The 22,594-nt window shown below is 42.6% G+C and overlaps 1 protein-coding gene across 5 annotated transcripts in view; it reads right to left on the bottom strand.

Annotated features, from left to right (window-relative positions):
* Window positions 1-22,081, bottom strand: part of LOC108918065 (MAP/microtubule affinity-regulating kinase 3-like) — a 78,702-nt gene extending 56,621 nt beyond the window's left edge. For all 5 annotated transcript variants that reach the window (XM_018724974.1, XM_018724975.1, XM_018724978.1 and 2 more), the window contains exons 1-3: window positions 21,975-22,081; window positions 17,118-17,309; window positions 16,829-16,882 (exon numbers count right to left, since the gene is read on the bottom strand). In XM_018724974.1, the coding sequence (XP_018580490.1) occupies window positions 16,829-16,882; window positions 17,118-17,309; window positions 21,975-22,016 (288 nt within the window). In that variant the 5' untranslated portion in view covers window positions 22,017-22,081. The remainder of the gene's footprint in view (window positions 1-16,828; window positions 16,883-17,117; window positions 17,310-21,974) is intronic.
* Window positions 22,082-22,594: the final 513 nt, after the last annotated feature.

Genomic DNA, 22,594 nt, shown 5'->3' with positions numbered 1-22,594 from the left:
TTTCTACATGTATTCATTTAGCAGATGCTTATCTCCAAAGTGACTTCCAATGAACTCTATGTAGTGCTATCAGCCCACACCTTATTCGCCAACGTGACTTACACTGCTAGTACTGTACACTACTTACACTGGGTTACTCAACCATACATGAGTGGAACACACTCTCTGTATTACTCACACAGTATGGATGAACCCGAACACATGTCTTTGGACTGTGGGAGCAAACCCACGCAGGCAAGAAGAGAACAAGCAAACTCCACACAGACTGAGCGGGGATCAAACACACCTCCTCTAACACCACACAGACACTGTGAAACAGCAGCACTACTTGCTGTGCCACTGTGCCACCGTTTAAGATGGGTCTCAAAACTCAGCTGTTTTGGACTCACTTCTCCTCTGATCTAGTACACACACACACACATTTTCAGAACCGCTCGTCCCATACGGGGTCACGGGGAACCGGAGCCTACCCGGCAACACAGGGTGTAAGGCCGGAGGGGGAGGGGACACACCTAGGACGGGACGCCAGTCCGTCGCAAGGCACCCCAAGCGGGACTCGAACCCTAGACCCACCGGACAGCAGGACCGTGGTCCAACCCACTGCGCCACCGCACCCCCCCTCTGATCTAGTAAATGCATGATAAACATGTGAATGTTATAATAATGGAAAAGCTTTTACGCAGCTACTTGTGTGATGTATACTGTTTCATATGGTGGAATGTGAGAAATTGAATAAATGTAAATGCAAAACTGACTGTACTCTAGAATCATGTGTTTGCATCCAAATCTCTCCTGCTGATGCAATGCACTCTTTGTATTTTTTTCAGATGTATGTCACTTTGGAGAAAAGCCTCAGCTAAATGAATAAATGTAAATGAACACCATCATAAAATATGTTTTACCCCAAGTGACACACATTCTTTAAAGACTGATTGCAGTTACTGTTACAAAACCGAATGGACCAGATTCACGGAGATAAACCTACTTGAGAACTTCCCATGCAGCACTTCCAGCATACAGGCTTAGTGAACATTGCACCGTCACATAAAATAATCAGCCTCAACTCCATGTGAGCTTGTTGAGCAGATGTATGGTCAACACCAACTGTGCCACATTGACCATACACCTATTTAACAAGCTATCATGGAGCAGAAACAGGTGCACATGAGCCTTCCAAGGTGCTGCTGAAGCAAAATCACAAAATACAAATAATAGGCTGAACACACAAATGTGCATGAGAAAATGTATTCAACAGAGGAGATACACACTGCTGGCAAATTAAATTGAGTGCTTGACTGCGAATCCTTTTCCTTCAGGCTAACCAACCTGATGTCAGAACATCCCTCAGGCCATTTACACACACAAACTCTCAGAAACTGGCTGTCCCGAGTGGGGTCGCAGCAAACCAGAGCCTAACCTGGCAACACAGGGTGCAGAGCTGGTGGGGGAGGGGACACACTCAGGACAGGACACCAGTCCATCATAAGGCACCCCAAGTGGGACTCGAACCCCAGGCCCACCGGCAAGAAAGACCCGGTCAAACCTGCTGCACCACCACATCCCCCTAAGGTCAGTTATACAAGTCATGATGTCATAAAAGAATGAATACTCTGTGTTAAAGGAATAAAATCATGTGAATGGGATTAAAGCCAGCAAAGAGACCAAAGAGGCTGAGGCAGTCAGCCAAGTCACAACGTTCAATAACTTAATATCTTGATCTTTGACTGACATTCTGACAGCATCCTGCAAAAATAAAACATCCTCACAATGTTTCTTTTCAGTGTTCTCCACCTCAGTGCCAGGTGGTAGACTGCTATTCCGACCATGGATTAAACAACATGCGGGGGTGGGACAGCAGCAATTTTATGTATCAGGAACAAGTCTATGAATGATTCATACACCAGAGCCTGTGAGCCCAGAGGCCTTTCATAACTAGCCATCATCAATCCTCAAAGCTATCAGAAACACTGCAAGCCACCTGGAAAGTGCTGAATTCTTTATGTACATGTCCTCTATGATGATGTTGCAGCTCCATTGTCTAGGTAAAGACACAAACTCCCAAAAGTCTTTGAGACTTTTGTCATTTGGATATTACTATACAGGTGGCCCCCAATTTACGTTGGGGTTACATGCCCTGAAACCCATCATAAGTCGAAAATATCTTAAGTCGAAAATGCATTAAATACACCTAATACACACTTCTGCGCGGCAGAATGAGAGATGCGGATCGCTGTCGCTGTCCAGCATCGTGAGAGAGTATCGTTCCGCGTATCGCTTGCCTGGGAGAAAAATTAAAATTCCAATTGTGGTTTCTACTGAATGTCTACTGCCCCCTCACCATTGTAAAGTCGAAAAAGTCAGAAGTTGAACCATCGTAAATCAAGGACCACCTGTACTACTGTAAATAAATAGCCCTGTGCCACTGAAAAAGTATATGTAGTATGTACATACAGATTTGGTAAGAAAGACAGGACAGACTGAGGGTGACACATGCTGGCGAGTCAAGACTCTAATATGGCTATGAGACTCACCTCACTAAGTCTGTCCTCAGCTCTTCCATAACTGGCTGGTTTGGCAAAACCACCACACAGGACAATACCAGACCACATTGCATCATGTGGTTGGCTGTGAGCTGCCAAAACTGCAAGACCTCCACAAGTCCAGGACCAGAAAGTGGTCAGGTAAGATAATCACAGACCTTTCCTACCTATCCTATGTTCCATGCCCAACAAGGCACGACAAGGTTTTTTCCCCATGAAGCAGAGTCTTATCAGCCTCTGAAGTGTGCATTATACAGTAATTCATACACATTTGACCATTAAGATTCCACTTTTGCCATAGGCCTATAGCTCCTAATCAAACAAAGTTAATGCTTAAATTTACTTCAAGTGTCATCAGTTACAAGTACTTTTAACAATTATATACATTTTTACACACACACACACACACACACACACACACACACACACACACACACATATTTTCTGAACCACTTGTCCCATACGGGAAGCCAGAGCCTAACCCGGCAAATCAGGGCAGAAGGCTGAAGGGGGAGGGAACACACTCAGGACAGAATGCCAGTCCATCGCAAGGCACCCCAAGTGGGACTCGAACCCCAGACCCACCACAGAGCAGGTCCCGGCCTAACCCACTGCGCTACAGTACCCCCATTATACAGTTTTATTCCAAACAAAATTCACTTTTATTCAGTATTTGGTAGTCTTAAAAATGGTGACAAACAGCAAATATAGCAGCATAGTGAAACCGGGCCAAAAGACACACACACACACACACACACACACACACACACACACACACACACACACACACACACACACAGAGGCTGAAACCCCTCATCCCAAGCGGGGTCGCAGCAAGCTGGAGCCTAACCCGGCAACACAGGACGCAAGGTTGGGGGGGGGACACCCAGGACAGGATGCCAGTCCATCACAGGGCACCCCAAGCAGGACTCAAACTCCAGACCCATCAGAGAGTGGGATCCAGCCAAAACCACTGCATCACCACACCCCCTCTTTTTGAAATAAATAACCTTTTTTCCATGTAACAGGCTTACAAACTGAGTACAGAGGCACTTTAGCCTGTCATATATACTTATCATATACTGTATACTTGCATACCTGTCAAATATACTTTGTACAAATCTGGCAAAGACACAACAGGCAATACAGCCACACTTAAGTGCTCAGTTTCATATAGGAGATTCCTGACAGCACAACTCCCTTCCCTAGTTACTAGTTCAGAACAGTCATTCAAGCGCTCTGTGTCACTGCGTGAGAAGAACACTCTATAAAAAAAAAACTGAATTGAACTGAATTGAACACAACTTGGTAAAAATCAAGTAAACATTCATGGGAACACTGAAATGAAACACAGAAAGCAAATCATATGTTCGGAAAGTTAAGTATTCTAAGTGTAAGACAACTTGGAAACAACAATGTCCTGTCATAATGACAATCTCCACTCTCCAAACCAATAACAACTATCAAAATCAATATGACATCATAGCTGGAACAGCAGTCATTATTATTCATATAAATAATATTATTCTATAAGGTTACTTATAGTGTTATACTACTTAATGGTTTAACAATGTGATGTAATAAATGTAATATACCAGTTAATTTGTACTCTATCAGTTCACGATAAGTATCTGGATCAACCATACTACAGTAGGTGTGAGATATGAAATTGGGTTCTTCAAGTCCTAACATAGATAAACTAATAAATAAATGTATAATGTAGACTCAGTGTACGTCTGATATATTCTTGTATTTGTGCAATTTACAAAAACAGCAATTAGTGAGGGATTACAGTGAATGACATGACACATGGATTCTCTCTGGCAGGGACATATGCTCTTTGGTTTGCTTGTACTGCACAAGAAGGCTTAAATAATGGGGGAAGGGGATACTGTCCCTCACTTTCACAGCACTGCACACCACAATCACATAATGTGGTACAGTAAGCAGTGATGCTGTCTAACAATGCTTGGATGGTGCAAGAGAATGTGGGTTCTATCCTCATTCAGTCGTTGTGGAGTTTGCATTTTCTCCTTACGTTTGTATGGGTTTCCTCCCACAGCCCAAAGACGTGCAGAAATGGATGGTATATATTACAACTATCACATTTACAGGTGGCACAGTGAGTAGTGCTGCTGTCTCACAGCACTTGTGTGGTGTGAGAGGATGTGGGTTGGATCCTTGCTCAGTCTGTGTGGAGTTTGCATGTTCTTCCTATATCTGCGGGTACTCCAGTTTCCTCCCACAGTCCAAAGACATGCTGTTCAAGATCACCCATAGTGAGTGAGAGACAGAGAAACTATGTTCCACTGATGCATGGATGACTGACCCATTGTAAGTAGTGTATCTAGCATTATAAGGTCTGTGGGCTGATAACACTACATAGAGTTCACTGGAAGTCACTTTGGAGAAAAGTGTCTTTTAAATAAATAAATGTAAATGAGTTATAATAGCTACGACGCTTAAACTAGCACTCATAAAATCTTAATCGCTCAAAGATCATCTAACCATCAAATATTTTTTGTAACACTGCACAGTGAACTACACACAGTATCCCCATGCTTTACAGGGCAGCAGTGTGAAAATGTTTTTGCAAACATTATTTTTTTATATATAATAAAAATCTATTAGCTAAATTATTAAAATGTCTATTTTCAGTGTACCATGAACTGTGTCTCACATCTAATGTATGTAGGGTAGACTCCAGGCCACCTCTACCCTGCATCGGAAAAGTAGTAATTGAATGAATGAAGGCAGAAGATTAAAGAACAAGATAGAGATAATACTTTTCATTATAAATGGTTTTCTGTCAGAGAGTTTCTCAGTTGGAAGAGATTGTTGCCAAGGCTGCCCCTCTCCCCCAGACTACTCATACTTATGATTGAAACTTTGGCAAAAGCTATTAAGAACAAACACACACACACTTTCTGAGCCGCTTGTCCCATATGGGGTCACGGGGAACTGGAGCCTAACCCGGCAACTCAGGGCATAAGGCTGGATGGGACACACCCAGGACAGGACACCAGTTTGTCACAAGGCACCCCAAGCGGGACTTGAACCCCAGACCCACTGAAGAGCAGGACCCGGTCCAACCCACTGCACCACTGCACCACCACACCCCCTCTATTAGGAGCAAACAAGACATATTTGGTGCAAGGGTAGATGAAAAGGACCATCACATTTCTGTATATGCTGATGATGTATTGTTACACCAGAGTTACCCAGACACATTAGTCCCAGCAGTACTAGAAGTGACATCCCACTACGGTACAATTTCAGGTTATGAAATAATCCCTAGTCATGCCCCTCTTAATTCTACCTGGTGATTCTACTCTGAGGGGGCGGTGAAGTGGCATGGTGGTGCAGCAGGTTTGGCCTGTGCCTCCTTTCCTGTTGGTCTTGGGTTTGAGTCCTGCTTAGGGTGCCTTCTGATGGACTGGCATCCCATCCTGAGTGTGTCCCTTCCCCCTCCAGTCCTGCATCCTGTGTTAGGCTCCAGTTTGCTGCAACCCCATGTGGGACAAGCAGTTTCAGACTATGTGTGTGATTCCCCTTTAAACTGGCAAACTCCTGTTTTAGATACCAAGGTATCTTTGTTACTTCATCTGTTGCCTTCTAAGCGCAAACTCACACATACACAATGCCTGCAACTGCTTGTCTTAAGCAGGGTTGCAGTGAGCCAGAACCTAGCCCAGCAACATAGGGCACAGGGCTGAGGGGACACACCCAAGTGGGATGCCAGTCCATCGCAAGGCATCCCAAGCAGGGCTTGAGCCCCAGGGCCACCATAGGGTGGGCCCGACCAAGCCCGCTGTGCTACTGCTGCCCCCGACACAGATTACTTGCCACTAATTAAGAAGGATAAACAGGACTTGACCTCTTGGACTTCTTCGCTTATTTCAATGTTTTGTAGAATTAACACTGCACGAATTAATATTTTACCTTGGTTGTTATACCCATCCCAGAATCGACCCTGTTACTTACCAAACATTTTTTTTTTTTTTTAAATTAGACACCTTGATCTTTAGGTTAATCTTGAACAATTAAAGGCCCAGAATCCAAACTTTATCAACCAAAAGGATGAATCTTATGTACCAAATATGAGATTTTACTGTTGGGCTCCACAGATTAAACTAATTATTAATTGGTTCCAGGTTAGACCAGAGTCTCTCTGGGTGGGTATGGAGTCTGGTTCATGCCACCCAAGACTGTTAAGACCTTTGTCTTTCATTCTAAGAGACCATCTTTATGAAAAATAGGCATAGTCTACCTTTAGGTGATGCATTTCTCCAAAGCAACTTATAACATTGAGGAATTTACAATTATTTACCCATTTATACAGCTAGGTAATTTGACTAGATCAATTTTAAGGCAAGTACCTTGCTCAATGGTACTACAGGCAGAGGTGGGAATCAAACCTGCAACCTTTAGATCCAAAAGCAGCTCATAGCAGGCTCTTATTTGATGCCCTTCTTGTATGTAAAGATGTTAAGAGACACCTGGGTTTCTGGTTGATCATTACGATCCCCTATCTCACTCTCTCACAGATCTACTCCCACCTATTTGCCTAATTTTGACTCCAGAAATGGTTGTCTAAAGGGGTGTTGGATAGTTCAATCACTGGTGAGCTTCAGCCTTCTAAGAAATAATGTCAGCCTACTGAATACAGCCTTGTGCCCTATGTTGCCACGTTAGGCTCCGGTTCGTCACGACCATGCTTGGGACAAGCAGTTTCAGCCTCTCTCTGTCTCTCTGTGTGTGTGTGTGTGTGTGTGTGTGTGTGTGTGTGTGTGTGTGTGTGTGTGTGTGTGTGTGTATATACAAACTTCAATAAATATCTACAACTATGTCATTTTACTGCTGCCCTGAAAAAAAACTGATTACAGACAGAATTAACAAAAGCTGAGAAACTTCTCATTACAGCAAGGGGCAAGATTCTGCATTATATACCATTTTATGAAGTGCTGGTACTAGCTCCTTGTGAATACACACACACACACACACACACACACACACACACACACACACACACACTTCTATACAGGAGATACATGTGAACGCTTTGGCAAGTCAAACAACTCAGGCAGCAGCGTTCTGTATGAGCTGTAGAGGTATGATGGGAGTAGCAGGAAGGTCACACAGGAGAGAGTTGCAGTTGTCCAGACAGGATGTCACCATGGCCTGGACAAGTAGTTGCACAGAGTCGGTTGTGAGGTAAGGACAGATCCTGCGGCTGTTATGCAGGATGTATCTGCAAGTCCAGGTTGTGGCTTCAATGTGCTGAGAGAAAGATAGACTTGAGTCAATCATCTCTTCCACAATCTTAGCTAAGGAGGTAGGCAAAATGAGTGAGTTGTCCAGTTCGATAGAAATATTATGACAGGAAGACAGGCCAACTGGGAGGTGTAGGATCTCTGTTTTGGAGAGTGTAAGTTGAAGGAGGTGATCAGACATCCATGCAGAGATGTCCAACAGGCAAGCAGCAATGCACGCGTAAATGTCTGATGCTCCAGGTGGAAAGGAGGGGAAGAGCTGGGTATCATCAGTATAGCAGTGGTATTTGAGTCCATGGGAGGCAATGAAGGGGCAAGGGAGGAGGTATAGATCGAGAAGAGCACACAACCCTGTACCAAGAACTGCAGGACACCTGTTGAGAGAGGTAGAGGACAAGAACGGGAACCCCCCAGACCACTTGATAGGACTTTTCATTATTAACTTTCCATAACACCAGCAAAAAACAGAATAGGTTAATTTATTGTCTAGCTCAAAGTCATCAGATTTACATCTTATCGCTGTGCAAGAATAACTCCATGCTGTGAATGTTGATGAAACAGCTTACACAATGAATCCATGGGTGAATGATGTCTGTAGATGAATGCAAACGGTTATAGATATAATCATTACACAACTGACGGTCACCAGCAATGCGCTTGTGTACTAAACCATTACAGATCACTGGTTAACTCATGTGACCCTTGTAGTGACTATGAATGTGCTCCATCCCGGAGTTCCAGCTTTCTGAAACAAATGCCTACAATGAAGCACACTCAGGTTCTTGGATCAGTTTTAAACCACATTCCTGCATCACTGAGTTCTACAGATTCAATGCACATAGCTCCAACTTGGTGATATGAACTGCTATTTAGATCATGCAGCAATTCATCATAACTTGTCCCAAATGGACATCCCCTACCTTGCTGCACCCTTGACAGGTTTGGCAGCTGGCCAACCTGCAGAATCTGGAGCAAAGGACATTAGCATAGACCGAGGGCAGCCAACATGACCTCAAAAGGAACCCCAGGATGTTCTTCTGGGAATGGGGCAGGTCAGCTGCAGCTTCTCCTCTGAGGAAAGGAGGGCAGCCAATATAAGTAAGTAAATTAAGTAATTAATATAAGTAAATAAAGTGGTTTAAGTCTGAAAAGTAAAGCAAGCAAAATAAGAAACATGAGAAAGAAAGTAACATAAACAAGTAGTTAAGGAAAAGAAGTAAAGTAAAAAAGTAAAATAAATAAAGTATCTGTTTATAGAGACAACCCCTGACCTTGGAAAGGAAAGCTTGTGTTAACAATTCTTATTCATACTGTAAACATGTATGCTATATATGGTGTGTTTTGGAGAGGACCAGGATGAGCAACCAGTAAGGGAGCAGCTTAGTTTGAGGAATGCATTATTATTATTATTATTATTATTATATAGGCGGCACGGTGGCACAGTAACATGAGTTCAATCCCCTCTGTGTGGGTTTCCTCCCACAGTTCAAAGATATGCTGTTCAGATAGATTGATGACTAAAAAAATTACCCATAGTGCATATGAGTGACAGATAGAAAGTGTGTTTCACTGGTATGTTTACATTTACATTTATTCATTTAGCAGATGCTTTTCTCCAAACCGACATGCATTTCAGAGAAAATACTATTTGTGGATTACATTAGGAGAAAGAGAGACATAGTTGCAGACGTGTGATTCTTAAGTAGTTTGTTTCTTTCCATCATATGCATCAATCTTTGTGGATGAGTGACTCATTGTAAGTCAAGGGTGAATAATGCTGATAACATTGCATAGTTTTCACCGGAAGTCGCTTTAGAGAAAAACATCTGCAAAATTAATTAATGTATTCTTACCACTATTGCCTTTTCTTTCGAGAAATATACAGAACACAGGCTGATTAGATTACTCTTACTCACTAGACAAGTGTACTTTTTTCTTGCAGTTTTTAAGAGAAACTTTCACTGTAAGAAGTATTTGGACGACCCACTGGATGAATTGTTTTCTGCTACAAGATATTAATATTTGACCAGCATGATAACTCATAACTACCCAGGACACCTTTTGGGACAGTGGACCTTTTGGACAGTGGTATATGATCACACTTTGAAATACTGCAATCTGTTGCCCTTCTTTAACAGTATAGACGTGGATGTATTCACAATTGTTCTGTGTCGTTGTTTGTTTCTATGTTGTTGTGACCCAGTGCTGCTGCTGCTTAAAAAACAAAGAGAGCATGTTTTCAGAGGAACACCCCTCAATCTGCCCAGCTGAAAGAATCAGTATAAGAGTTAATATGATGCATATGAAGCTGCAATCCCACAAATTGCATGACATTTAAATTTATTCGTTTAGCAGACACTTTTCTCCAAGGAGGTGTACAATGATTATTAACTAATATTTAGCTGATACCTTAACCTGGGGTGACTCAGTGTTACACATGTTACACTAAACTTCCTACAGCCCTTCACATTTTTATACAACAAAGTAACATTAGACACACATACAGACAAAGATACTATGGGCAGTTTAGAGTCACCAGTCCACCTAAGGCATGTCACTGTGCTGCCATGTGAACACACAACATTCACAGTCTACAAAGTTATGCCTTCCTCTCCTTCCCTCTGCATCCGAAAGATTCCTAAAGAAAGAAATTATCCCACAGTCCAGTGTGAAAATGGGCTTATCGGTCCTCCCCAACAAGGTAAAACGTATGGAGACTTAGTGCTCATGCAATCAAGCAGGAGTGCAGGTGACTCATCTATCTATGAGCACACATGGTGGTTTGAACACTCTGAACAGGCAGGGGGCTGCAAAGAAACATGTGATGGTGGAGGCAGGTAGAAGCAATACATCTGAACTGAAGTGACTGCTGCATGGCTGACATGAGCATGAAGAACAGAGTCATTTAAATGTAACAGTTCTCCATAGAAACATCCAGCAGGACAGGAATATATCCCTTCATCATTATCACTGTTCTGGGGGGTGACACAAAACCACAAACCTCAATGTTCACCATGCTGACCAAATAAACAGGGGTATTTGTGCACCTACCAACCAGCTAGTGAGACAAGGCTGCTTCTCAGAGCATAGCGCAGCCACCGTGCAAACATTTACGCATGTAAACGAACAAACCACAAAAAAAAAATATATATACACGCAAACACGCAGGTGGCAGTGGCAAATCTGTACAGTGAGGATGTTTCCATGGCAATGAGATCTCTGCATTCTGCATGCCCTATCATTCCCAGGAAGAAGAGCATGACACTTCCGCCAATTATGTAACCGCAGGGTACACCAACGCAAGCAAAAATAGCAGCAACACAAAACACAGAGAGTGAGGGTTCCCACAGCACAGTCACAGCGGCCCACCATGTGCCTCAGAGGTCAGGCGCGAGTGGGTGAACGCCAAGGATGCAAGGTTTCCAGTGGTCTGAAATGAAACACTGCATTCTTCACAGTGAGTGCATCAGTTGGTCTGCTTCGAACCAGGGACATGGTTTCTCCAAAACTCTCTGGGATGTACTTTCACAGCGAGTCTGGGACTCTGAATCAGCACCAACGATCTTCTCCCAGTGTAGCTCTATGGCATGCTGGAATATTAAATATACACCGCAACTTTTCTCGGTCCAAAATAGCAATACAAAGAAGAAATGTCAAATGCAGTACACTTGCCACACAAATCCACACAGAGTCCTCATGTAACAAACATTAAAGTTAGACATTTTCAAACACACAAATTCCATTCATCCTTTTATTTAACATAATTATTTTTATTCATATTCATTTGTAAAATTTGTTTTTGCGGAGAGCCGGGGGCGCAGTGGGTTGGACCACGGTCCTGCTCTTCAGTGGGTCTGGGGTTCGAGTCCCGCTTGGGGTGCCTTGCGACGGACTGGCGTCCCGTCCTGGGTGTGTCCCCTCCCCCTCCGGCCTTACGCCCTGTGTTGCCGGGTAGGCTCCGGTTCCCCGCGACCCCGTATGGGAGAAGCGGTTCTGAAAATGTGTGTGTGTGTGTTTTTGCAGAGCATTTCTCACCTGCATTTCCACCTCCAGCATGCAGTTGCCAATAAAACTCATCAGTGTCCAGTTCAGTGTTCCCTGCCTCTTGCCCAGCATTTTCAGGATAGGCTTGGGAACACAGTAATCACGTATAGAACAAGCGAATGATGAAAATGAAATGAATAAAGGCTTACTAAGTTTTTAATTATAGTTTTATCTGAGGATTTTACAAAACCTAATCAGTCAATAAATTTAAATTTACTTAGGTAACAGATTACTAACTCTGTCCCATCTTCTCATCGAGCACTACCTCGCTACATAAGACCTGAGGAGGCCAGCCAGCAGTGACAGACGAATCCCGTGCTGACAGAGGATGATGTCCATCTGCCATGACTATCGAGACATTCCATGCTGAGCTGGGGATCCAAGATGCCATTTACCAACATTATAATTACTTGTTAAACACTGGCTTACAAATTGTTACTTTCTAGAATGCCTTGAGGGGTGGGCAACCACTGGCCGTGGACCCCCAGAGGTTTTTTTTTTTTTTTTTTTCTCCCTCAACCTTCAGTTGGGAGTTTTTGTTCCTTTCCCCCAGTGGCCAGCAGGTATACTTATAGCTCCATAATAAGTTCTTCATTATGGTAGCCATTAGTTCTTTGTTTGTATCTCCCTGTATGCCTGTGTTAAAGTGCTCTGTGTCACTGCATGAGAAGAGTGCTCTATAAATAATAATAATAATAATAATAATAATAAATGAAGGGATGTCTTCAAGCTTTGATTGGTTATGACATACAAAGAAATCAAGTTACCAATACACTTCTGGCCCCAGTTATGTTTGTAAGTTGAAGATCCAGTGTGAAAACTCCAATAACTGATTTACTATAATAAACGACACATGCATTTAATTCTTGCAGTGGAAATATTCTTCAATGCAGGGAGCATTCAAACACACCTAATCACACAGCATGAGAGAATTTCAGGCTCAGGGAAAATGAGGAATGAGCACAGGTAGAGAGACAGCTACTAGAGCAGATGATAACATAGTGGTTAGAGCTGCTGCCTTTCAATGCAAATGTCAGTTCAGTTTCCACCTCCAGCTGTAGTACCCATGAGCAAGGTACTTACTCTGAATTGTTCCATTATAAAAAAAATTTTAAAAAAAAACCCAACTCTACTGTATAAATTGGTAAATAATAGTAGATTGCTAGCTTAACATTGTAAGTCGCTTTGGAGAAAAGTATCAGCTAAATGAATAAATGTGCAGTAGGAAGCTGATAGATGAGTCACAAGATGGACAGAACAGCGGGTTCCTATCCCACTTTTAACGGGCCACCTGGAGCTGGGGAGAATGCCAGTGGCCCAGCAGGGACTCCAAACACAGCCTTCCTCCTACTAAATCAAGCACTTCTTGCACCCGAGATTCCATCTGGCACCAAAGCGGAATCTTTTGTGAGCCAAGATGCCGCAGCCACTCTGTCTCACTACCTGCCCCATCAGCCACCGTCAGTGGCCAGTAGACCTGTTAGTGCATTTCAAACCCACGTCTTAAATGGTTACGCAACTAGCAGCGCCTGCAGCAGGTCCTTACATAAGAGGCCACACACACATTCGGTAACTATACATCACTCATATGGGATTAAGACTTCATCAGAAAGAGTAACACAACTACATACACCTGAGACTGTGCAAAGGCTCTAAATGCAGCAGAAACACCCCAAACATAAGTGAAAGTCTCTAAATTCTGCAAATGCAATAAATTCTGTAAATTAAGGTACAATATCAAAAAATTCAACACAAAATGATGACCATCGTCATAATAAAGAAAGCATGTGTCACTAATTGTGTCATCTGAACAATTTCACTTCTTTCATTTGGAGCCTTTCTGTAAAGATGTTTCCTTTCACTTGACACCACAGCCACCTCAGCATTTACACAGATATTTCAAATGTAAACATTTTTGTCATTCCAACACAATCCAAAATTTTACAGGTACAAAATTTGATGGGACATGTGAAATGTGCAATGTACCTGTCCAGGGGACAATCAAACACAAAACATTAACAGGGAGCCCCAAAACTGTTCATGTCAAAGAAACAAACACCACATGAGAAGATATGAAATAAATGTTTTTGCAACGACGGACAGAAGCGCAACTGGTGCTAAATCAGTACTGTGGCATGCAGACATGGAGTGCATATGTGCAAGTGTGTCAGTCCTGTTTCTCTCATAGGGCCATACACAGTCCGGCATTGTGACAAACAGATGAGCCCCAAACCAAAACACTCAGAAGGCAAACTGCGCTGCTACTGCTGACCTCCTTGACAACATGGACCCCAAAGCAGCATTCCTAACAGATGCATGCATGTCTTCTCATTATGTCAACACCTGTCTGGGCTTCTTTGCAGGCCAGCCTCCTTGCCACACTATGAAGCAACAAGCCATCACCACAGACCTGGCTGCAGTTTTGTGGAAACATCTGGCGGCTCTGAGCACAGGACAGTGCCTCTAAATACATATTGATCACACGTGGCAAAAACAGCACTGCTGAGCACAGGACCAAGGAGCCAGTGCTCATGGGGGATGGGATGAGGGAGAAGGGCAACAGAGATGATGGACCAAAGGAAAAAGGAGAGCAGAGTCAGGGCTCAGTCACGCTCCCTCCTGCTTTGTGACATCTTGCCCTATACCCAGGCCAGTGTCATACAACAAAGTGGATCAACGGTTGAAAAAACAAACTGGGACGAATTCCTGGGCACAAGGCTACGGCGTTCCTGGCTCTCTGGCCTTCAAACTGCCCGTGGCCCAGAGTGGTTGCATCAGTAATTCCACCCGGGCAGGACGAGCACGCAGACAGACATGAAGCAGCTGGGTGATGGGTAAGGGTATGTCTCCAGGCCCATAGTGCTCACCCTGCTGCATCCAGCAAGACACACCTCCTTTTTCTCAGTTGTCCTCAGAGACACATGACATCTGAGGCTAGGGATTTAGGGATTTACCCAGCATGCCACACCATCAATAAATATATGGCAGTATCATCAATAAATATATAGAGCACCATCAATAAATCACACGCCATTTGCTGCAGCATTGTGTGATGGCTGGAAGAGCATGTAGGGCACTATGTACTTGCAAATCTCTATTCCAGGATTAAATTTAAAAAATCCCTCTAGCAGAAAGGAATTCACTGGGTCCATTCTTCAGTACAGCACTATTGTCTTATTATCTTCCTCAAAGAAGCATATAAATCATACCATTGTGGGTTTCTTTATGTTTGTTATATTAATAGACCAAGGATAACACACCACATGCTAGAGTTGTGCAACCTCATCTGATGTCACTTCTCATATAGTCTTGCTATGCAATACTGTATGACATCTTATATTTTTTTACATTCAACACTAACATCACCCTTCCTCAAAAAAAAAAAAAAACAAAGGAATGTTTTCTACACTCTGTACAGTAACATTCTTATTCTCTAACCCTACAAAGGAGAGACTGCCACGACATGACTTCCACACAACCACTCATGTCTATCTATACTAACGTATTTCAATCTGTCTTTGTGGATCCTTGATCTTTCACTGTATGCCAATAACACTTGAGGGCTGGTCTCCAAGACTGTTGGAACTGCTTTTGTCTGTGGTATATGGAGATCCTGACCCAAGACGTGTGGACTTAACCTCTTCTTTATTATCTCTGATATGCACACAATTCCTCCAAATCTCTTGACCATGATCAGTTCTGATCACATCCCATTTCTAACATTATGTTTGGGTCATATCTTTTTATCATGGCCATGGTATTTAAAGAAACACATAGATTGTGAATTTCTTTACATTTATTGATAAATAATCAATAACATTTCATGCATTAATATAACTTTTATATTTAACACACACCACAAGCATATGGCAGAATTAAAGGTGAGAGTTACTGCAGTCAAACAGGAAGTCCATCTCTTCCTGTTACCCTATGCAAAACTGTGCTGACAACTTTTTACAGAATTCTAACAATGAACTAATTTTCTTGGCTTCCAGTGAATGAAGAATAAAGACAAAAACATAAAAAGTAGTTAAATAAATTAACATATACAGGCTGCTAGCAGGCAATACTCAAAAATTTGGCTTTGTTTCCAAGATCTGCTCAAATTAAGTCACTGTGACCTACCACACCATGCAAACATTAAAAATCTGCCAGGTATTAATTAATCAATCCACACAATACTCAAAAGAAATTATACCGTAACCTAGAAATGGATCCTAGGCTGTTCCAGTTTCAACACAACTCCTACAAGTCACCTCCAAAGAGGTAGATAGAACCAAAAAAATGAAAAAAGGTTGGCTCCCATATAAGGCACAGATAAAATTCTTTTTTCTTGTTTTCAACCACTCTAAATTGTTCTAAGTATTACCATTCCTTACAATTAGTCTACTCACACAAGTTCTCGAAATTGGTAAATTGTATATTTTATTCAGCTATCATGGCAAGTACATAAGAACCACTGCACATCATGCAAACTCTAAACCAAAGGTAATCAGGGAGCAAACAGAGCTTTGAGAGGAACAATAATTCACATGTTGAACAAATAATTTAATCGAGCCATGAAGACACAACTACTGATTTGTGATGGTTTTAGACCAGGAACACCACATGCAGGTTATTAATGGTGTATATGGAGACATTCTACAGACTGCCCCAGCAAATACTTCCAGGCCTGTGCAGCTTCTATCCAGAGCAGCAGGTTTAAAGACTTTATAGCCTTGTTAAGTCATTGCCCATTTTTCTATAAACTTACTAAATGCTTAGAGGTGGAGTTTTAAAAAATCTGGAATACTACATGTCAGCATTGACAAGGATATGTAAGAAAGCTCACAATGAGAAGAATGGAGTACTAATACAATAATTTAAAATTAAACAGCCTGCACTAAATTGTCATTTTCTTAAGTGGTGGGTCCCTCTGCAGATTCAATTCAAACACAAACAAAAGAACACCAAAGGTGACTCATAGCTTACCTTCTGGAGACTTGTAGGATTCAGCTGAGTCTTGTCTATGATTTTTATTGCAACCTGAAGAAGGGAAAAACTACCACAGTTACTAAAAATCTGGGCTACAACAGCACTGAACAGAACTTATTCTTCTCAACATTCACAGCCTCTAGGGGACGGTTGGTTATTGGTAACGTGGACTGTAGACAAGATATAGGATGTCACAAGAATTCAGGATCTTTAATGGGTAAGACGTATAAACCATGCCAGGCAATGCGATGAGTGACCAGACTAGTCCCCCTGGGAACCCCCTCACCTCTCTGCCTGTGAGGATGTGCCGTGCCAGCTTGACCTTGGCAAAGTTGCCCTTGCCTATGGTTTTCAGCAGGCGATAATTGCCGATGTGTGGCTGCTCATCAGCAGAGGAGGTGACTGAGTTCCGGCAACGAGCCCCAGAGCGGCTGGAGCGCGTGCTGGCTTCAGTGCAACCATCACCATGCAAGATATGCTGCAAAGAGGAAGCACAGAGCCCACATTAGTATGAAACAGATCAAGCAGTTACATACCATTGAGCCCTCTGGAGCTGTACTCTAAAGCTGCAGTGGACTCAGACAGGAAAAATGCATTCATGACCAAAAGGCAGGTGGTTTCATTTCCAGGAAATTCTTTTGGTAAACTACTAGACTGTGTTAACATATAACTGTAAGCTAAATCAATTTTGACAAAGTAATAGCTCATATGCACTGCGTTGTCATATTATGAATGTTCAAGTTGGGAATTTCTGAAGACACAAACACTTTCTCCTTGTTTAGTCTTGCAAAGACTTTATCCATATTGAAATACTGGTGTGGAGCAACTGTCAGCTATGTTTCTGCATCCAGCCATCAGCTGTCAGTAAAACAAACCCAAAGAGTAGGAATGAGGGGTCAAATTAATTAAACTTGCTTCCACTGTGTTTTCTGCTCATGTCTGGTGTTTGTGAGTGTCATGACCAACGACAACTTGATGAATGTTGCACATGATTTTATATTTACATATTTAGCAGATGCTTTTCACAAAAGCAACTTCCAATGAACTCTATGTAGTGTTATCAGCCCACATACTTTATTCACCAAGGTGACTTACAGTACTAGATACACTACTTACAATGGGTCACTCAGCCATACATCAATGGAACACACTCTCTCCGTCATTCACACACTATGGGGGAACCTGACTAACATATCTTTGGGAGGAAACCCACACAGACACAGGAAGAACATGCAAATTCCACACAGACTAACCAGGGATTGAACCCTCATCCACTCACGCTACCCAGGTGCTGTGAGATAGCAGAGCTACTCGCTATGCCACTATGCCACCCATTTTGGAATGAATTGCTCAAAAACATGGAATTGAACTGGATATTGTGGAGACATCTCCTTCCATCATTTTAAATTTTTTATTTTAACATAGCTCAAAGCTTTAAAAACAGTCTTTTTAGTCTTTTTTCAGTATTTTTCATTTATTATAGCTGTATCAAAGACTTTTACCAAACCTATCCACTATATGTCGAGGTACTTCTCTATAATTACTTTATTTCATTTAAATATTTTTTTTTCATTTTATAAATAATAATGCAAACTGGAGGGGGGTGTGGTGGCGCAGTGGGTTGGACCACAGTCCTGCTCTCCGGTGGGTCTGGGGTTCAAGTCCTGCTTGGGGTGCCCTGCGACGGACTGGCGTCCAGTCCTGGGTGTGTCCCCTCCCCCTCCGGCCCTACGCCCTGTGTTACCGGGTTGGCTCCGGTTCCCCGTGACCCCGTATGGGACAAGCGGTTCTGAAAATGTGTGTGTAATGCAAACTGAAAGAAGCCAGATAAATGCTGTACATTATTTCAACTTTATAAAAAAATCATGCACAGTATTTCTAGAATAGGAACTGGAACAACAAGTCTGCAAAAAATAAGCAAGTGAAGAAAATTGAGTAAAAGTCTTACAAAGAGATTCTTATTTTATTATTTGTTTTTTTCTACAGAACCTAACTGCAGGGGGCACATGGTGGCACCACAGTGGGTTTGGTCAGGTCCTGCTCTCTGGTGGGTTTGGGGTTTGAGTCCTGCTTGGGGTGCCTTAGGATGGACTGGAGTCCTGTCCTGATTATGTCCCCACCCCCTCTAGCCGTATGCCCTGTGTTGCCGGGTTAGGCTCTGGTTCGCCGTGACTCTGCTTGGGACAAGTGGTTTCAACCAATGTGTGTGTGTGTGTGTGTGTGTGAACCTAACCTCTGAATGAATTAACTGGTGTCTGAATTATCAGGTTTTTATAAATTCTCACCCAAGGGTTGGTTTTACAAACAGAGAAAATAACTGAGTTCTGGTCCCACTCATAGGTTGAGCACCCAGTGCATGTAGCCTGCAAAAATAAAAGGTCATAAATCACTAACTGTTTAAACTGCAATTTACCAACTGGTCTTCTAGGATTCAGGGTTACACACAGCAAGTGATGATGCTGCCTTCAGTCAGGATGGGTCAGGCCTGGCATTAAAGTCACCACAAAAAACAAAAAACACTGACCCATCTGACTGTCATATCACTTTTACAATCAGATGTCATGTGTCTACATTCAAGATGAGTCTTCTTTCCAGTATTAGCACTTCTGCTTTCTGCCAGCAGATAATGTGGCCTGCAGGAAACCCATAAGTATCATTGCTGTCGATAACACGCTTTGGCCTTTTAGTGAAAAGATCATGACACACATCATCTGAAGCCGCCTATCCCATGCAGGGTCGCGGGGAGCTGGAGCCTAGCCCTGCAGTGTGGGGCGTGGGGTTGGGGGGGGGGACACACCCAGGGCGGGACACCAGTCCGTCGCAGGGCAGACCAAGCAGGACTCAAACCCCAGACCTGCCGGAGAGTAGGACCCAGTCAAACCCGCTGTGCCACTGAACCCCCCCAGTGAAAAGATACACAAGAAAAATAAATGCTTCCAAATTATACAAACTTGGTTTGAAAGCAGTAAGTTCAGAAAACTAAGGCTCACAAAGAAATCAAGCGTACAGGATAAGGAACAGAAAAAGGAATGTGTTTTAAATGGGAAATTACACACCCAGAAAATCACTTTGAATCAGGGAAGACAGTAGCAAAACACATCATCTCTACTTCCACTCTTTCATCACAGCACTTCCAAACTGGGAAAGCATGTGCTGGCCCAAAATCTTGCATGTGTGACTTCATAGCTAGCACATATCTCAAATAACTACTACACACGTAAAGCACGACAATGCTGAAAAATGTTTCAGACAAAATTAAACTTAGGTAGGGTTTCCTGTTTTTCTAGGTTCCTGTCATGACTCATCCAATAGCTCACCTACTTATGGAGAAACAGATGCTTACTCTTCAACTGATTGTAAGAACATTCTGAAGACTGCAAAGCATGGCAGCCCTTTCACAGCTCCCAGGACAGCTGGTAGCACAGTAGTTAGCGCTACTGTCTTTAGACCCAAAGTTTGCAGGTTTGATCCCCACCTCTGGCTGTAGTACCCTTGAGCAAGGTACTTACTCTGAAATTGCTCCAGTAAATTACCCAGCTGTATAAATGGGTAAATGATTGCAAGCATATAATAATTGTGACCTTAACACTGTAAGTCACTTTGGAGAAAAGCATCAGCTAAATGAATAAATCTAATTTAAATATTTTAAAATTTTTTAAACAAAAATGCATTGGGATAGGTCCCATTTGCCCCAACTGTCATATGTGACATTTTGTCAAGCAAAAAGCTAGTTAAAAATACATTCAAAACTGTGTATCCATGCATTGTAGAATGTTATAGTGGAACTAATGTCAATCACTGGAGACACACAGCCCAAGTGAGAGTACACATTAGAAGGGAAAGCAAACCATCAAAGGACAATCCCAGACACAAAAACACACAATGACACAGGTATACTTTGAAGGAAATTTAGGTTCACTAATAAATCTGAGCTCTAGTTTCCACTCACAATCAAAAGACATTATTGTGCACAAAAGGATTATTTGCTTAAACAGAATTTGAGGTCAACATCTGTTGCTCCAGGAAAAGCACAGCCTTCCTGAAGGACCTGGAAGGAAAAATTTCTCTAACATTCAGCTGTTAGTTGTCTTTCATCACTTGCATTGCCTTGGCATTCATTCATCCGACACTTTTCTCCAAAGTAACTTACAGCGTTCAGTTACTTAAACAGATTTACCCTTTTACACAAAGTGAAAATTTTTACTTCATCAACTCAGGCTAAGTAGCTTAATCAAAGGTACTACAGTAAGAGATGGGATTTGACCCTGCATCCTTTGACTGAAGATGAAAGAAAAGGTCCAGAATGTCATAATCCTTTGTTCAAGACCTACACAATAATACAAAGTAACAAAACTGTATTGTCATTTTTTTGTATTTTCCATTCAGTTTTGTTAGATTAAACATACTTTTGGCATTAGTTTGTATTATATATCAGTTTTTAGAAAAATATTGCACTTTCTTGAAATTAACAAATTTTGGCACTGGGTTCCAAGCATCAAATATTCCAGGACCTTATAGGATCTAATGCTTTCTAGAATGTTTTGATACCTTCTGGAATGTTGTACCCATCCCCAACAACGAGAACTTGCCTGACCCCTCGTTTCCTAACGAATGATCCTGCACTTGGGTCCAGCTGCCCCGGCATCCTCAGTTCTGTGTGACAACTAGTGGCTTGTAATCAATAAACTTTAATCATAATCAAGGCAAAAATCAACATAATTAGGAATTTTTGAAAAATGTTTTGTGCTGTGTAATCAGTGGTTTTGGTGTCAGTGAAGAGTCAGCAGAGTCACCCACCACTTTTTCCTCCCTGTCACAAGTCCCACGACCACGTTGTCAACAGTGTACTTTGTCGTTCTTACCTGTCCTATGTACATCACGAACAAAACGAGAGTAATCAGTGCTGGGAGTAACTGTACATGCACAGCTCTTAGAACTGCAATTACTGCTGTTACTACTCTACTGCCACTACTGGTTGTAAAGTTCCAGTTAGACGCGCTGATCATGATTCATCATGGCATGCATTTCGCTCCATGACCGATTCCATCACCATCATCATGCTGTCATCCGCGCAAGGGGTCAGAGAAACTCCTGCTTGAAAGCCCCTGAAAGACACAATAACTGAGGTTTCTCTATCACTCACTCTGGTGATGCGGTGCCTCTTCATCGAGTGGCTCCCCTTCATCTTCCCACTTGCGCTGCGAGCGGTGGTGAAGCGCAGCGACTCGAAGCTTTTCAGCAGCTGCTTCATCGACCCGTCACTGTTCACTGGCGCTCAAGCGTTAGGCAGCCACCGAGGGGCGGGACTCCGACGTCCCATTGGACAGAAGAGACGTAAGTCACAATGACGTCAGGACGGCACCGCCGTAACGGATTGCAAGGAGGAGTGACAGCATGATCCACTACATCACAGGTCAACAAATACTGTACTAAATAGCCAACAAGGCCTACAAGTTGTATTTATGCATAAAGCTATTGCTGTGTGTTATTGGACGGACCTACCGTGTTGTTACAAGACGTTAATAACCAACAAGTTTCGATTCAGAGATTGTTGCGTTAATTTTACCTCACAAAGTATTAGAAACGATACTAGGTCCGGAATTAGTGATTTTACACGAAAAGCCCTCTGGAACGGAATCTGGTGAAAAGATCGGACTCGTAACCGGCTTTTTAGTAAAACGTGATCGATCAGTGACCCTTAGTGACCACGTGCAATGTGAACTCGCGGTGTGACGCAAGTGCCTCCAGACGGTACCGGATACC

Source organism: Scleropages formosus, chromosome 8 (genome assembly GCF_900964775.1).
Source record: "Scleropages formosus chromosome 8, fSclFor1.1, whole genome shotgun sequence".
Classification (NCBI taxonomy): Eukaryota; Metazoa; Chordata; class Actinopteri; order Osteoglossiformes; family Osteoglossidae; genus Scleropages; species Scleropages formosus.
The sequence above is the reverse complement of the archived record's forward strand: the minus strand, read 5'-3'. Positions and strand labels throughout refer to the sequence as shown.